This window comes from Mus caroli, unplaced genomic scaffold (assembly GCF_978045245.1).
Source record: "Mus caroli unplaced genomic scaffold, Mus_caroli_1 scaffold_3, whole genome shotgun sequence".
In the NCBI taxonomy this organism is placed as follows: domain Eukaryota; kingdom Metazoa; phylum Chordata; class Mammalia; order Rodentia; family Muridae; genus Mus; species Mus caroli.
Genome location: NW_028227258.1, coordinates 139,791,011 through 139,808,535, shown reverse-complemented (window position 1 = coordinate 139,808,535; position 17,525 = coordinate 139,791,011). Strand labels below are relative to the sequence as shown.

Below are 17,525 nucleotides of genomic sequence, written 5' to 3'. Positions count from 1 at the left end.
TTTTATGACAGGAGAAAATTGGTGTACTTGATGGCATTTTAACTGAGGATATTTACCCTCCTGCTACACCTTGCCATAAATGTCAACATACCTTCTTTCCCAGAGTTTTTGTCTGCTCTTGTTTGTGTCCTTGGCAGCTTGTATTAGAATCTCTTGGAAAACAGCAGGAGGTCCAGATGACTTAAAGGGCAAGATTGTGTGTTAGTCATAGGACAATTTAAAATTGATAGAGATGGCTGGCAAGATGGCTCAGTGTATGGGAAGGCACTTGCCTTGAAAGCTGGTGACCCGCTTTGGATCCCTGGAACCCATGAAAAGTTGAAAGAGAGAACACAGTCCATGAAGTTCTCTTAACTCCATCTCCCCCAATAATAACAATAATAAATAACAACAACAACAATTAAATTTTAAAATACTTAAGTTTTTTCAAAAGAAGACAGGAAGTATGCATTATATATGCAAGCATGTTCATGATATTACATAAGAAAACTTATAAATAATGACTTGAGTCTAGAGTGAACAGCCTGAAAGGTGTACATACTGAGGTGTGGACTGAGCTGTCTTCCCAGAACCATCATGGATAGTGCTGAGTATGTAGACAAGGGACAGCAAGCAGTGGAATGTGACATTTTATATATATATATATATATATATATATATATATATATATATATATATATATAGTCACCAGACTTTTAAGTTTCTTCCAGATGCAGAAGACTGTAGAGTTGAAGGATATTACAGTTCTGTGAATTCAGTACAAGAATCTGGAACCTAGTATCTCAGCTACTACAGACTCCATTGGCTGTAGATCTGAGCACTTACCTTCTGTTCAGAAAGCTAATCCTTGGTTCTGACATCCAATGATACATGACTCTTGTCATCTCTGGAAGCATGGGGTTCAGTTGTATCAGCACCATTGATTTCAGGTTTGCTTCTGGCAATCAGTTAAATATTTAAGCAATAGGATACAAGTTGCTTGAGTCATAACTATTTGTCTTGAAATGTCTAATAACACAAAATGCCTTCCTACTCCTTACTGCATCCCCTATGAAATAAGGAGCCAGAAAGAAAGGAGGTCAAAGAGCCCTCGACAGAAATGCTTTAAAACTAAGACTGTGGGGTGACTGGGCTTGAGGGAAGTGTCTTGTTCTGGTTCTAGGGTGGGGAAAGCCTTAGGAAGCTCTGATTCTGTTTTGACAAATAATTGGTTTAGAAGTAACATGTTCCAGTAAGAATTTGTAATGTCTGTTCCCTAAATACTGAATTTAATGTTGACCAGACTGCTTATGTAGAGGGAATGAAGGTATTTTAGTCTTAGGCCTCTAGATGATTGACTTCAGAAATGAGGTTGTTTTTTGAAAAGAGATGGCATGGTGATAGTTTTCAGTACTCAGTTGGGGTTGACTTTCCAAATTGGCTGAGAAGATTGCTGAGGCCCCCACCATTCAACCTTTTTAGGAATCTAAACCAGTGTAACAAATACCTCTTAGGAAATGATTTTTTCCCCTTTGCGGTAATCTTAAAAAGTACTTGTTATATATCAGTAAGGATTGACTTGAACCAGTGCTCCTCCTGTAGTTAGTATTTGCCCCAAGGTGTGAATTTGAATTGCTTATTGACTTACCTGGCATCCTTATGCAGTAACTACTCAGTCGTGATAAATCATGTAATTGAACCAGACACAGTGTTCACTAGAACTAAACTGATGTGGATTTTCCCCACCACCCAATCCACATCCAATTTTGTTAGGTGGGGGTGTTAAATAAGATTTCCTAGTAATTTCTTGTGAACTTACTGGTGTGTATTCTTCTAGCTGCTTTGTTCAAGAAGATAAAATTTCAGCCAAGCACTGGTGGTGCATGCCTTTAATCGTAGCACTTGGGAGGCAAAGGCAGGTGGATCTCTGAGATCAAGGCCACCAAGGGCTGCAGAGAAACCTTTTGCTTCTTTTGTATGTTTGGTTGGAGAAGTCTTCCCAGATTTGAGTATCACTGCACATGTCCAGTTGTTCGGTAAACATCTCTGTTGATGATGCCATAAAACAGATACATTTTTTGATTGACTAAGGAGAAATTTCAAAAATCAAAATGCACTTACTACTACAACTACTAAGGCCATTAAAATCATTAGATTATGATGTTGGAAAGTCTTAGGAAGACCACCCCCCCTAATGGTTTTAGAACCATGGTGCAGATAGTCTAGCTTATTAGCACATCTTCAAAATTATCACATCTCCTGGATGTAGGCCCACTACCATACCGTAATTTTGTGATACAGAGCTTATCCAAATGATGTAGAAAGTGGACACTCCTAATCAAAGAATCTGATATCCAAACTGCTTCAAAATTCAATATCATTTAATAACTAATTTAATACAAATAGAAAATTCCTCATCTAATCTCATGTTGACTTGTCTCAGTTAAAATACAGCTCAATACAATGTTACAACGAATCCCTCCAGATAGCAGGTGATATGTACTGTAAACGAATCTATTTTAACATGGGTATCAGCCCCAAGAAAGCAGTCTCCTTTTGGATACACAGATGGTTCAGGATCTGAAGTCATGTGGCCATTTCAGACATGAAATACTTGACCCATGCTTTAGTTACAAGATCATACATCAAAACCACCCATGTTACTGTCTTTAACTTAGAACAACTTGGAAATGTTTAACATTAAGCTTCTGTACCAGTCACACTTCATTCATTTCTCTGCTTTGACAGTTTTCACTTAACCTCAGTAGTGTTACTAAAATGTCAGTACCAAATGACAACACAGTTTCTGTTGACTCATACAAAGGTAATTAAGTAGATAATCTTCATGCCCTGTACCAGGGCGACCTTACTCCTCAAGTTAAACTGGCAATCAGTAATTCATGTCTAGCTTCAGTTGGCCTTTTCTGTGTGTGTTTTAATGAGATGAGTAGGCACAGATGTGCAAATCGGCATTTGTGCTTCTTTATAATAAAGTATGTAATAAAACAAGAATTAGGACTGTTAGACTTTCAAGTCAGTTTTTCTTATTTTTGTAAGTGGAATTATAATTTTGTATAGTATAGAAAGTTTCTACTTCTTATTTCAAGTGGCAGTGTTAAAGACAAAAGATCCAGTCTAGAGTACTTGCTCGGTGTTTTGTCTCACTGTTCTTTTCTCTTTGCCTTTGTATTTTGGATTGTTATTTTTGACATCGTATGGCAGAACTACAAAGAAGCATGTGTGCATTGCTAGTGGCTTTATATATTTGTGTAATGTTTGGAAAACAGCATGATGGTCATAATGATCATCCTTAACACCCCCCCCCCCCCCAACACACACACACACACTTTGAGGTAAACTTTTTCTAGGAGGAGGAAAAACTTCATGTATGGCAAAAGCCATCCATGCACACAAGGTAAGAATCTATGCAAAAGAGAACTCCATGGCTTAATGCCATCTTGGTTAAGTAATTCAGAGGGTATAGTATTCATATGAACTCTAAACTATTTAGTAGATTTACCTTTGCCTGTTTCAGGGTGTGGAGAACACTAGGGATCAAACAAGCCAGGCTCTTGTGTGTAGGTGGTCTAGCACCAAGCTTACTCCTCAGTCCTTTATTTAAAAGTAAAGTTTAGGGGATGTATCTAGTGTGTATCCGGTGTGTGAGTGCTGTCCATAGCGCTGTGGAATTGAGCTCCTATGTGGGCGCTGTTGTGTTCATTTAAGCTTTCCCTTGGGGCCAGGGAGGAGAAACTTTGCTTGTCCAAGTGCCCTGTATGACAACCATGATAGTCAAAACCATTTCTTTTTTTAAATTCTTGCCTTTTGTGTTTGCAAAGTATAGTTACCAGGCTCCTGAGAACTCATTATCTTCTTAAAGGCCAGCTTGTCCTTGGAAGCACTGCTTGCTTAAACAAGCAGTAGGAAATCAGGAACTACATGGTTGCCTATACAGTTCAGGCACATGTACACACTCACACATGTACAAGTACTTATCCTGCCACTGTTTGTCTGTTGATGGGCTCCTCTGCCTCCTGCTCTTAGGTATCCTACATGCATTATTGAGGCACTATTCTATCAGACTGACTTTTACCTGTGAAAAGAAGGAATGCTGGCTTCAATGAGACAGATTTCAACAGTTTGCAGAATTAAGAAATTCCCTTTGCTCTTGTATAAATTTAACAACATTTTCTTCAAATAAGTGGGAACTTTTTTTTCCCCCCGAGACAGGGTTTCTCTGTGTAGCTCTGGCTGTCCTGGAACTCACTCTGTAGACCAGGCTGGCCTCGAACTCAGAAATTCGCCTGTCTCTGCCTCCTGAGTGCTTGGATTAAAGGTGTGAGCCACCACACCCAGCAAGTGGGAACTTAAAGGGGAGCATAAACCTAGTTCAAGTTTTAGTGGTTTTTGTTTGTTTTTTAAACAAAGACTGGTTTTTCTGGAGTGACCGATTGACCTATTTTTATACTTTGTAAAATGTGTTTTAATAGAGTAGCATTCTGAAGAGATTATTAAATAGGTGATTTACAAGTTTCTCAGAGTTAAAGGATTACTGTATTTGAACCCTTCCCTTGGCTGCCACATCAAACAGCCAGAGTAGATTACTTGGTATTTACCATGCATGTGTGACTGCTAAGATTACAGGAGAAGCTAATTAGCCTGGGATAGTGAGATGACACGTAAGAAGACTGTTGGGCTCAGAGGCATGGGCTAGTGGAGCTTGGCGAGGATACCAGATACCATTGGCCATCCCTTAGACTTAATGTGTGCACTGGGAACACTGGAGTTGTGTGGAGATGAAACTTTGGAGAAAGGTAGGGCTGAGCTGCAGAAATGGCTGTACCTATGTCACAGGAGTTCACTGTGAGAGCTGAGGTGATTGCTAGTAGGGTTTGTTAAGTAATGCTGTCATCGTTCAGATAGTAGTCAGGCGACGGAAGGGAGGGAGGGAGGGAGGGAGGGAGGGAGGGAGGGAGGGAGGGAGGGAGGGCAGATGGACGTACGAGTGGGAAGAGTTCAAACAGGGTGAGGAAGACTAAACTTTGTTAGATGACAAGGATAGGTTCAGAGATAGTCTTTTAACAGTTTTGGCTGTAGGAGCACTCAGCCTGATGGAGGTTGAACGTGAGTGGCCAGAGGGGAAGTGGGAGTTTGTATTACTGACCTTGAGGTGAGTTGGACATTTCCAAGGAAAAGAGTTTCCATAAGGGAAACAAGAGTTGTTGTGATAGGCCAAAACTGAGTGACCCTGTGTATGTGAGTACTGTAGAGATGGCATTCCAGTTCAATGGCTGGTCAGATGTGTACACATAGGCCTTTCTTGGGGTAGCAGGATGGAGAGGCCAGCTAGCCAGCCCCTGTTTCTGGTTGCCCCTTGCTGTTTGCGATCACTCAGCACATTTGCAGTATCTTGAGGCGCCCACTAGCCTTTCTCCACATCTAGCAAAACAAACCTTAAGCATGCTCAGCTTTCCTGCTCAAATTGAATTCTACCTGGTACTGCAAACACTTAAATTCTTGGGCAGATCTTTGAGCTTAAACTGGAAGAATGTTGGATAGGGCCTGGAATCTAATAGTGCTGACCAGTGCTGCATTTGAGGAGAATGTAGAGAAAATCAGATTTTATTCATAACTATTTATTTTAACTATAAATGAGTAGAGTTGCCTTCCCATCCTGGTTGTAAGGTTAGTAAGGTGTCCCTTTGTTTCATGGGATGGCCTGTCCTGTTTCTCAGTCCCTGAGGGCCGACTGAGCAGTGATGGACTGCTGCTCTCTGGCCGGATGTATAATCTTGCTCCCATAGTTTGGCTTTTTAAGAGAAGCAGGATGCAGAATGGATTTGAGTCTTTACAGTATCCTCTGTTTCCCAGCCTTAATTCATAATAGAGTGTATTCAAAATCTCATGTCCATAGGTTCTCTAGCACACAGTGCTTTCCCTAATGGCATCTTCTAGTTCAAAGGGTTTCCAGGGAGAAGAGCTTACTGAGGGCCTGCATTGTTCCTTACACAGGAATCTCCTGTCTCCATGTCTCCAACTTGATCTCCTCACCTCCCGCCATTTTCCCTAGTGTTTCCAGTGCTTGGTCTTGCCTTTCTGCTCTGTGCCTCTGCTCTGTGCCCTGCCAAACTCAGGACTTTGGAATTTCTGAAGGATAATGTTTCAGGATGGTGTCTTCCATCTCATGCCACATTTGCCTCAGCCATCTTTGTGATCTCTAGTTAAACATAAAACTCTTAAATATCCTTTATCACAAGCTAGTCTGTGGGTAAAATCATGAAGTTAAAAGCAAGGTCTCTGAGAAATGCCTTTCTCCCTTCTCCCACTGTGGGCCATTAAGGCAGAAGTAGACGCTTTGAGAACCCAACCATGCATACATTAGCCACCCCAGTCAAGTGGTATCTGGAATCATGCAGTCTTTTAAAACTTGGTAAACTGTTAGGGGATTTCAGTAAGGAGAGTGGCCACCCTGTCCATTACTGGAACTTCACTTTGCTCTCTGGACCAGATTTTTGTAACAGTATGAATGAGGCTCATATCAAGAGATTGGCTATGTACCCTCATGTTTTTAAGTATTTTTCTTTAATTATTTAATTTTTAATTACTTAATTTTGTGGCCCAATCCTCCACTGGAATATGGTGGGTAGTCTGCTTGCCCCCTGAGTGCTGGAACTAATTGTTAAAGGAGGCCTAAAAACTGTACTTTCATCTTGTAGTTCTTTGTTTAGAGCTGGGTGATAGAGGCACACAACTTTGATCCTAGCACTCAGGAGGCAGAGGCAGGCACAGATTTCTGTGAGTTTAAGGTGAGTTTGTTCTGAAGAGCGAGATCCAGGATAGCCAGGGCTATACAGAGAAACTTTATCTTAGAGAAGCAACAACAAAAAGTTTAGATGAGTTATTACTAAATAGTAATAAAATAGTAATATTTTTTTAGTCACTGAATATATATATAAAAATAATATATGAATTCAGTTACAATTTGATTTATATTTCCTTTGGAAACAGTTTCATACAGCCCAGGTTGCTCTTATGTAGTCAAAGATAATCTTGAAGTCCGATCTTCCCACCTGTTCACTTCTGCGTGTTGGCAGTATGGGTGTGCACCATTGCACACAGCATGGCAGTGTTGCTCCCAGAATCTAAATGCATGGTAGGCAGGCATTGCTGGCCCACTCACATCTGCTGCCCCAGACTGCGTTATTTTGTCTTGTTTGTGTTGTTTTCTAGTTTGGATTTATTTCCTAAAGTCTTTTTTTTTTTTTTCATTCAATAGGCCACAGAACTATGATCTGTCACATGAATCTTGATTTCATTTTGTCTCATGAAGCAGGTGAAATGTGTTGTAGCTCACAGCTTCTCAGTGTTTTGCATTTGATGCATTTTCTTGAGAAAAGTTGTATTACTGTTGTACAGTTAGAAAAACTGAAGATATGTAACCCATTAGAAGCCAGATGTACAGTGAGCAGTGAGCAAAGGAAAGTAAAAGGCCGACAAGTTTCTCTTTTAATATTTTTATTTTAAATCATATCTTAGTTGTTCATTTACATTGTCAAGTGATGATATGTAATATAAAAGATAACAAGGTTTTTTTCTGTTTGTAATTTAATGTGATGTTACTAGCATCATAAGTTCTCACGGTGTTTCTTTTGCTTTTAGGATTTTCTCATTCTGCGTTTACCTTTGGTATAGAGAGCCATATAAGTCAGTCCAACATAAACGGTGCCCTGGTTCCACCCGCTGCACTCATCTCTATCATCCAGAAAGGCCTGCAGTATGTAGAGGCAGAAGTTAGCATAAATGAGGTAAGGCAGATGAGTTCCATTTCAAACACTGATTCTGATTCTTAAATGTGGTTGTTTATTGAGTATCTGACCTTGACTTCATGGGTTCAGACAGATTAAAATTATTCTTCATAAATGTACCGGGCTTCATACCAGCGGATAATTTCTGTAGACTAAATCTGTGTGTGTGTGTGTGTGTGTGTGTGTGTGTGTGTGTGTGTGTGTGTGTAAGCAAAGGAAATCATGTTTAACACATAAGTAGTTTGGCTGGAGAGTACTAAGAACAAACTGATGGCAAGGACATAAAAAACCACTGTTAGTTTCATGTACCCTGATGTTGGAAGCCAATTTATTTATAATTGATGCCAACATTGATTCTCAGAGCTGCGTGTCCAAGGTTCATGTGTAAGTAGTGTGTTTATTTCTGGTGTTGGCGTGCTACTTGTGCCTGAGGCTATCTTACCTGCTCCCTGATTCTATAAATTAGCTTTGTAGCACAGCCGAACGAACTCATTTAGTTCTGGACTGTCACTGGGTAGCTGCTGGGAACATGAGGCGCTGTAACAAGGATCTTACAGCCTTTAAAGCATTAATAAGCACACACTGCATGTTCTTTCTGAGTAGAGCTTTGTTGTAGCTACAATGTTTAGTGTATGGCCAGAATATGTAGAGGTAAACACATGCCCCCCCCCCTTTTTGTAAAAGTAAATGAAAAGATATTAGGTGTTTAAAGTAGTCCAGTCCCCTGTTGGGTATCCTCAGTGGTGGGTTACTACATTGCCACAGTTAGCATTATCTGTGGGTCCCTTCATTTACTCCTACTGTCAAGTTTGTATATCACACACATCTAGATCACTTCTGTGATATGATCATCCTGTAATGTTTAGAGAAAACCAGTAAGGTCAAGATCTGCTCCTGGTCAGTACAGGTGCATTCCTTTATCCCAAGGCCTGGATCCTGTGGTGTGACATATTCATATTGGTCAATGTTTTTTACTAACAGCTTTTCTTACCTGGATGTTATACATTATCATTTTATTATCTTTAAGCTTTTGTGAAGGGCCTCTTGTATTGGTTTGTCTTTGTGCAGAGTTGAGCAGGACCTCAGTGACAGTTGGTGGCTGTTTACATCTTTGTCATTCTTGCCTCCTCCCTCCTTCTTGCTCAGGTTCACGGTTTCCTTAGAATGAAGTTGTTCATTTTGTTAATGGAATGTTTGTTAACCTCATGACTATATCTCATTTTTCTTTCCTGGTTTTCCAATCCCAGGATGGCACCTTATTTGATGGTCGACCCATCGAGTCTCTGTCCCTGATAGATGCTGTTATGCCCGATGTAGTCCAAACAAGACAACAAGCCTACAGAGACAAGCTTGCACAGCAGCATGCAGCTGCCGCCGCCGCCGCTGCTGCCGCCACTAACCAGCAAGGATCTGCAAAAAATGGAGAGAATACAGCAAATGGGGAGGAGAATGGAGCACACACCATCGCAAGTGAGCAGAGAATGCTTGGAGATGCTCAGCACACACTGCTGTTCTCCATTGCCCCATCCTTAGAGCTGTACTGATAGCCAGTGTTTGACTCTACCCCCAACATGCGTGGCTTAGTCAGGATTTCTATTCCTGCACAAACACCATGACCAAGAAGCAAGTTGGGGAGGAAAGAGTTTATTCAGCTTATGTTGCTGTTCATCACCAAAGGAACTCAGGACTGGAACTGAAGCAGGTCAGGAAGCAGGAGCTGATGCTGAGGCCATGGAGGGATGTTATTTACTGGTGTGATCAGCTTGCTCTCTTATAGAACCCAAGACTACCAGCCCAGAGATGGTCCCACCCACAAGGGGCCTTCCCCCCTTGATCACCAATTGAGAAAATACCTTACAGTTGGATCTCATGGAGGCATTTCCTCAACTGAAGCTCCTTTCTGTGTGATAATTCCAGCTGTGTCAAGTTGACACAGAAAACCAGGCAGTACAGTGCATCACACAGTTCATATTTTCTACCTAAGATTCTAAAAAGCTAAATGCACTGTATGTTTGTTCCTAAATGTTTCTGAAACCCCTTTCTACTCTTAAGTGAACATTGCATCTGCAGTTGATTTCTAAGTAAAATTTCTAGTAGTCTCTGTTACAAAAATCCAGCAAGGCTCTGACGCTGAGCAATAAAGATGACTCATGCTATAGAAATGATATCAGCAACCCCTACTGGCAGAACTCAGAATAGTATTGTTACAGGCTGTTTAATTCAGCCATGCTGAGGTATAGCCCTTTTTCCCCCTTTCTTTTTTACCACTTCCACATACACATTCTCTGGGCATAAATACTCACACTTTTAAAACTAGTTCAGCCATACTTGCTAGAAATGTGCTTACCTTCTGACAGAACTGCTACTTCTCATGCTGCAGATAATCACACTGACATGATGGAAGTAGATGGGGATGTGGAAATCCCTTCCAATAAAGCGGTTGTGCTTCGGGGCCATGAATCTGAAGTTTTCATCTGTGCCTGGAACCCTGTTAGTGATCTCCTGGCATCAGGGTAGGTTTTTCAAAGAGCTTTCTAGCTGTTGAGTATTTTGTTGTTTTAGACAGGATTTACTCTGTAACCTTGCCTTGTTGATGCACTGTGTCCTGGGATTATGTCATGGGCAGCATGACAGTGGCATCTAAGAATACCTCAACAAAAGGACTGCTACATAGGTCATTTTACCTTAGTAGGTTAGTATTATTACTTGGTAGGAGCTCTAAAAGAGAAATATTAGAAATGTTTATATCTGGTAGTCTACTTCTTATTCAGGTGTTAAATGTATGGCTTGGATTCTGGAATGCTTGCTTATATGAAGACTTAAGCTGATTTTTTGACTCTGAAGGTCTGGAGACTCCACGGCAAGAATATGGAACCTCAGTGAGAACAGCACGAGTGGCCCTACGCAGCTTGTGCTTAGACACTGCATACGGGAAGGAGGGCAGGACGTGCCCAGTAACAAAGATGTCACGTCTCTAGATTGGAATGTGAGTGTTCTGTTCTTGCATAAGTGGTCTGTGAATGAAGACATTTGAGGACTTGGCATTATATAATCTTGAAATTAGAGCCCAATTTTAGCTTCAACCTGGCCCCATATTCCTAAAATCCTAATCAGAATTTAGGAGTAAATTGTAGGCTTTGCTTTTTACTTCTTATAAAAAGCATTCTCATGGTATCATTTTTATGTTGTCCTTCCTGGTCTACACTTACCCCATCCTCACTCATGGTCACCTGTGAAAATGTTCTGCATAGGGACTGCAGTCCTGCTCCACAGCACTTCCTGCCGGTGCACACACTGGGATTGGCCTAAACGAGAACACTGGCTTCATCAGGGGATGGGGGTTTGCCAGCCTTTGTTGGCACTTACACATAGATCAGGGTCTTTTGTGCCTGGGACTTAAAGAGGCAACATGTGTGTAGTAATTAAATGGCCTTTTGAGTTGTGTAATAAACAAAATGTGTTTCTCTGCCAGAGTGAAGGTACACTTCTAGCAACTGGGTCATATGATGGATTTGCCAGAATATGGACTAAAGATGGTACGAAATTTTCTAAATTTATTGATGTTCTAAATTAAAAAGTTTGAAGTAGTTTTAATGTATTTGTTTGTTTGTTTTTAATTTAGGTAATCTTGCCAGCACCTTGGGGCAGCATAAAGGTCCTATATTTGCATTAAAATGGAATAAGAAAGGAAATTTCATCCTAAGTGCTGGCGTAGATAAGGTAAATGAACATTCAGCCAAGCTCTATCAAGAATATATTTGAAAGTAATATTTTTCTTTCCTGCTAATCACTGAAGCAGACTTGAGTTCGTTCAAGCATGAATTTGTGACAGTACTAGAAATGTCTTCTATTGTCTACTTGTTTTCCTGAATCTCCTCATTGTATCTTTTGTTGATATGACCATTCCTCATTTTTTCTGGGATTTGAACCTCGTGAAGCATCAGAATTAAGCTCTTGGTGCTTCTCAGGCTTTCTCAGTGGCAACTCTGGCTATTTCCATCAGCAACACCCAGGCTGTTAATCAGTTGGGTAGCGCTGGGGAAGCAGACATAAACTGGCTTAGACTCATATTTTCAGTGAACAGTTTTCAAAGGGAGATGAAGGATTCGGGAAAAGCCAGCACTTGTCACTTTCATAAGCAGTTTCATGACCTGCTTTAAGTGGTATCAAAATGTAAACGGGGTTAGAGGAGGTCCAAGAAAAAGAAACCTTTTAGTGGTGATTTTCCTATTACAAGCACTTTCCTCCTTATAACCCCTGAGCTGGAAAATCTTGCACCATTGCAGTGATAGCCATTAAACAGTCTAATTCAATGCAGACTCTTTGTTGACAAACAAGAGTTGTTATTGGAAATAAGTTGGCGAGAAACCACCACAGAAAAGTGAAGCTGCATCATGACCCTTCCCCCTGAGCTGAGTGGAGGTGGCCTGTGCTGGGAGGAATAAAAACATTGCCTGTGGAGTTCATTACACAGCATCCTCTGCCTTGATACAGTCAGGTGTCCATTCTGCTGTTCAGACACTCTTTAACTTTTCTTCTCCTTTTAATCTCAGACCACCATCATTTGGGATGCTCATACTGGTGAAGCCAAGCAGCAGTTTCCTTTCCATTCAGGTAAATCAGCTGATGAGCGAGCTCTTCAGAATTCACACGGGGCCTCAAGGATCAGGCAGTGCTCTTGGTGCTGGTTTTCTTGGGAGGCCTTCCATAGCTTTCGAAGGGCTTCTTCTCAGAGGATCAGCAGGGTTTCTTTTTTGTTTGTTTGTTTGTTTGTTTTTGTTTTTGTTTTTTTAAGATACGTACCATAAGAAAGCAACCAGGTCGTGTAATTAGAGTGCAATGTAAAGTTGGAAGATGTAGTGAGGGTAGCGCTGTAGAGGTGAAAGGTCTGGCTATAAATGTACTTTCTCCACTTGATAAGCTCTCAGTCTCTTAACCTTTATAGCTACATTTTCACTATATGTAAATGAGGGCTTTTGATAGCTATTTATTTATTGCAAGGACAAGAAAAAGTGCCTTGGAATAAATTAAACTGCTCACATGTTGCTGCCATCTTGTGCATTTTAGATTGGTTTGTCTAGGTCTGACCTCTCTTGTCTGTGAAATAAAGGATGGGTATTCTCCGTGTCAGTCTTGGGTTTCTTCCTGTGTGATGTACACGAAGTACTCTGGGCATGCAGCTCAGTGCCTTCATTGCCTTCAGCCTGGAACCACAGTATCTGAGAAGGCAAGGAGTAACCTCTTGCTATGTATACTAGGCTACCTTCATACCCACATCACTGCTCCTTCCTCTTCCTCAGCCTCCAGAGTACGGGGAGTGTAGGTGTGCATCATTGTGTCTGGCTTCTCAGTGAAATTCTTGATGGAAGGAAAGACTGTCAGGGTAGTAGTTTTAGCAGTGCCAGATAAAATACTTGCTGCTTTGAGACTTGTGCTCTGAGCATTTACACTGTAGCTGATCAGGAGGCTGTGGTTATCATCTTCATGTTTTAGGAATGAACAGCTATGTACGAAGAACTAGAAGTGAGAGCAACCAAGCCAACTAGGAGAAGAATCTGAGTAAAGTGGTTTGCAGACAGTGTTAAGAGTGTTTAGAGTTTCCACACTAAAGTGCTGTTTACCTCTTCTGCTTTTTCAGCCTGACTTCTAGTCCTTCCCCAGCTAAAGTTTTCCTCCGTCTCTGGCTAGCACCACGTTTCTTCCTACTTCTTCGAAGTGATATAAAGTTAAAGGAGTTGGGGGTGGGGGGGATGCTTAGCCACAGTGGAAAGAATGACAACCGTTGGAGGTATTTCTCAGTGTGTTCTCTCAGACTCTGAACCAGAGCTTACTGAGGAATAGACTAAGCCTGTTTGTCTGTTTGACCTTGTCCCATGTATGCAGGTGTGTGTTATGGGAGCTGGGCTAAGGGATAGGGCACTCTTTCAGATGGGAACCAAAAGACAAGGAAACAAGAACTTGCTAGAAAGGAGTTAGTTAGGGGAGAAAGAGGAAGAGTGGGAAGGAACTGAAATGTTTTAAAATAAGTTGTACTTTAACAAAGCTCTGCTGAGGAGTAGTTGAGATATGGACTGATTGTATTTATCTTGAAATGATTATACATGTATACACATTGAAACCATCACACTGAAGATAAAGGTACACCTATTACCATCAGGCTTCTCTCCTGACCCTCTATGGTCTCATTCTCCAGGCAATCACAGTAGTCAGCCAAGATTAGTTTATGATGTCCATACAGAATCACAGGTATACTTTATTTGGAGGACTCTGGCCTCTCATTCCACATAATTATTCTACTATGTTGTAACAGACACTTATTCAGTACTTTCTTTTGCTGGCAAGGTCTCTTTGGATGGCCTATCTAGTGTGTTTGCCCGCTATTGAAGTAAATTAGTGTCTTCTGTTTGGTCTTATTACAGATAAAACAACTATAAACTTTCAAACGTCTTTAAATGAGCATGCAATTTTATTTCTTAGAATAACAAGTAGTAAAATAACTGCATTGCTCAGAAACTGAAATTGTTTTCTAAAGCAATTTAGTTTCACCAGCTATAGACCATCAGGTGTGTCTCTGTATACTTTCCAGACCTAAGTGTATAACCCTATTTTTAATTGTAGCCAATTTGATTATTTTGTGATTGTATCTTACTGTGGTTCTAATTTGACTATTTTCCTAAGGAAGTAGAATGTAGGGAAAGGGGAGGGGGTGCAGGTGTATATGGAGGCCAAAAGGTTGATATCAGGTGGTCAGAAGTCTTCATCTATTACTGTGCACATTAGTTTTTGAAGCAGGGTCTCATTATTATTTTGACTGCACTGACTGGGTGACAAGCTCCAAGAACCTTCTTGTCTTAGCCTCCTCAGTGCTGAGGTGCAAGCACACACTACCATGTCTGACTTCTGTGTTTTGGTTCTGGGCATCCAAACTCATCTTCATGTTTCCTGCATAGCAGGGGATTTATCTACTGAGCTGTCTCCCTTCTTCTCCTTTTGTTATATATGTTTTCTTCACACAAGTCACTCATTAGTTACACAGCGACAATTTCTCTTCATCTGTGTGTGGTTTATCTTTGCTTTTGTTATGTTTTGTTTTCATCACAGGGTGTGCAGACTTTCCTGATGTCAGGGTGTTCCTAGCTTATAGGCACATGCTCCGTGTTGGATGTTCTTAATGTTGATGAATTCCATAATTAATCTGTACCTTAATTGTTCCTTGTTACTTGTTTTTAAGACAGATTGTCAGCACATACCACAAACTGGTTTGGAGCTGGCTCTAACCAGCCCCTTATAATGAAAACTACAGAGGCTTATAAATTGTCAGCCAGATTTATAACAGTAAATCTTAAGACCCCAAAATGCCCACACAAAAACCTCAGAACTCTGTTGGTATAAATACAGGTTCCACACCTGTATGGGGCAGGTACCCTATATTAATCACTTTATTGTTGTATGATACTGTGGCTCTTTAGGCCACGTGGATCTGGATCATCTTCTCCTATAGGTTCCATCTTGTCTCCTCATCTCCATCTCTCTCTGTCTCTCTGTTCCCTCTCTAAAACTTTCTCCTCTTTCTCTTCCATTGCCCAATCACAGTCTCTAGCCTTATCTGACTAACAAACTGAATATCAGTAATACTACAGATTTGTATATTTAAACTAAAGTTTTGGTATGTGTGTCTTAGTTATTGCTACAAAGAGACACCATGACCTAGGCAACTTTTAAAAAAATAAAGCATTTAATTGGGGTCTTGCTTACAGTTTCAGAGGTTTAGCCAGTTACTGTGATATGAAGCATGGTTGTAGGCAAGTGTGGTGCTAGAGAAGTAGCTTAGAGTCACACCCTCCCTGATCCATGGGCCTAGAGAAAAACAGGAACTAACAGGAACTAACAGGGGCTTTTGACACCTCAGAGCCCAAGCCCAGCGACACACTTTCTCCAACAGTGCTACATGGTCTAATCCTTTCAAAGAGTTCAACTTCCTGGTTGATTCTGTATTCAAATATTTGAGCCTATGGTGGGGGGCATTCTTATTCAACCACCATAGTGTATTTGGTCCCAAAATTTAAAACTAATGAAATTCTCTGAATACCGTTGACGGAAACACTTAAAATGGGTGAATTACATCTCAGTAAAGTCATTAAAAATGCCAGTTAATTGTCAAAGAGAAAATTAAGAAATATGCCCTGGAGGGCATCATCTTGAGTGAAGTAACACAATCACAAAAGAACTCACACAATATGTATTCACTGATAAGTGGATATTAGCCCAAAACTTAGGATACCCAAGATATAAGATACAATTTGATAAACGCATGAAACTCAAGAAGAATGAAGACCAAAGTGTGGACACTGTGCCCCTTCTTAGAATTGGGAACAAAACACCCAGGGAAGGAGTTACAGAGACAAAGTTCGTAGCTGTGATGAAAGGATGGACCATTTAGAGACTGCCGTATCCAGGGATCCATCCCATAATCAGCTTCTAAACGCTGACACCATTGCATACACTAGCAAGATTTTGCTGAAAGGACCCAAATATAGCTGTCTCTTGTGAGACGATGCTGGGGCCTAGCAAACACAGGAGTGGATGTTCACAGTCAGCTATTGGATGTATCACAGGGCTCCCAATGGAGAAGCTAGAGAAAGTACCCAAGGAGCTAAAGGGATCTGCAACCCTATTGTTGGAACAACATGATGTACTAACCAGAACCCCGGAGCTCTTGTCTCTAGCTGCATATGTATGGAAAGATGGCCTAGTCGGCCATCAATGGAAAGAGAGGCCCATTGGACTTGCAAACTTTATATGCCCCAATATAGGGGAATGCCAGGGCCAAAAGAATGGGAATGGGTGGGTAGGGAAGTGGGGGGCGCTATGGGGGACTTTTGGGATAGCATTGGAAATGTAATTGAGGAAAATATGTAATAAAAATATTAAAAATTAAAAAAAAGAAATAAAAAAAAAGAAAATACTAATAATAAATTATTCTTTTCAAAATTATAGAATCTAAATGAACTTCTTAAAAAAATCAGAAGAGAGAACTTTTCATTTTAGCTCTACAAGTTTTAAAATGTACCACACTGGGAGATTACTTTTTGTAGCTTCCCCTACGTGTATAAAATGTGACCATACTAATAAACAGGCCTTCCATGTGTTGGGCACATTTTGGGTTAGGTTTGTAGTCCTGAAGGACGTACACTGCCGGGCCTGGCTTAGGACTGTTCCCTAGTGTTTCCTGAGTTGCCGGGGGCAGGAACATGGCAGGCTCTTTTATGGTAATATTCAGTCTAGCATTCCTAGCTGAAGTTCTTCTTTATTTTGAATATTTCACAATTCATTTCATTCTTTTTTTCATCAGGCTAGTTTGCCTAGAAGATTGAAAAATCCAGAAACATCTTAAGTTTACGTTTAGAATTTCGTCTCTCGCGTACAATCTTCACAATTAATAGCATGTTAATTGGTTTCCATGTTTTGATGGTTTGTATATGCTTGGCCCAGTAGTGGCACTCTTTGAAGGTGTGGCCCTGTTGGAGTAGTCACTGTGGGTGTGAGCTTAAGACTCTCATCCTAGCTGCTGGGAAGTCAGTATTCTAGCAGCCTTTGGATGAAGATGTAGAACACTCAGTTCCTCCTGCACCATGTAATCCTGGATGCTGTAATGTAGCCATCTTGATGAAAATGGACTGAATCTCTGATCCTATAAGCCAGTCTCAATTAAATGTTGTCCTTGTAAGAGTTGCCTTGGTC

At 40.8% G+C, this 17,525-nt stretch overlaps 1 protein-coding gene across 4 annotated transcripts in view; it reads left to right on the top strand.

Annotated features, from left to right (window-relative positions):
• Tbl1xr1 (TBL1X/Y related 1) overlaps positions 1 to 17,525 on the top strand; it is a 140,178-nt gene that overhangs the window by 107,367 nt on the left and 15,286 nt on the right. For all 4 annotated transcript variants that reach the window (XM_085836005.1, XM_021157626.3, XM_029475478.2 and 1 more), the window contains 7 exons: positions 7,639 to 7,784; positions 9,032 to 9,254; positions 10,165 to 10,297; positions 10,629 to 10,770; positions 11,257 to 11,320; positions 11,407 to 11,504; positions 12,338 to 12,398. In XM_085836005.1, coding sequence (XP_085692131.1) covers positions 9,089 to 9,254; positions 10,165 to 10,297; positions 10,629 to 10,770; positions 11,257 to 11,320; positions 11,407 to 11,504; positions 12,338 to 12,398 — 664 coding nt within the window. In that variant the 5' untranslated portion in view covers positions 7,639 to 7,784; positions 9,032 to 9,088. The remainder of the gene's footprint in view (positions 1 to 7,638; positions 7,785 to 9,031; positions 9,255 to 10,164; positions 10,298 to 10,628; positions 10,771 to 11,256; positions 11,321 to 11,406; positions 11,505 to 12,337; positions 12,399 to 17,525) is intronic.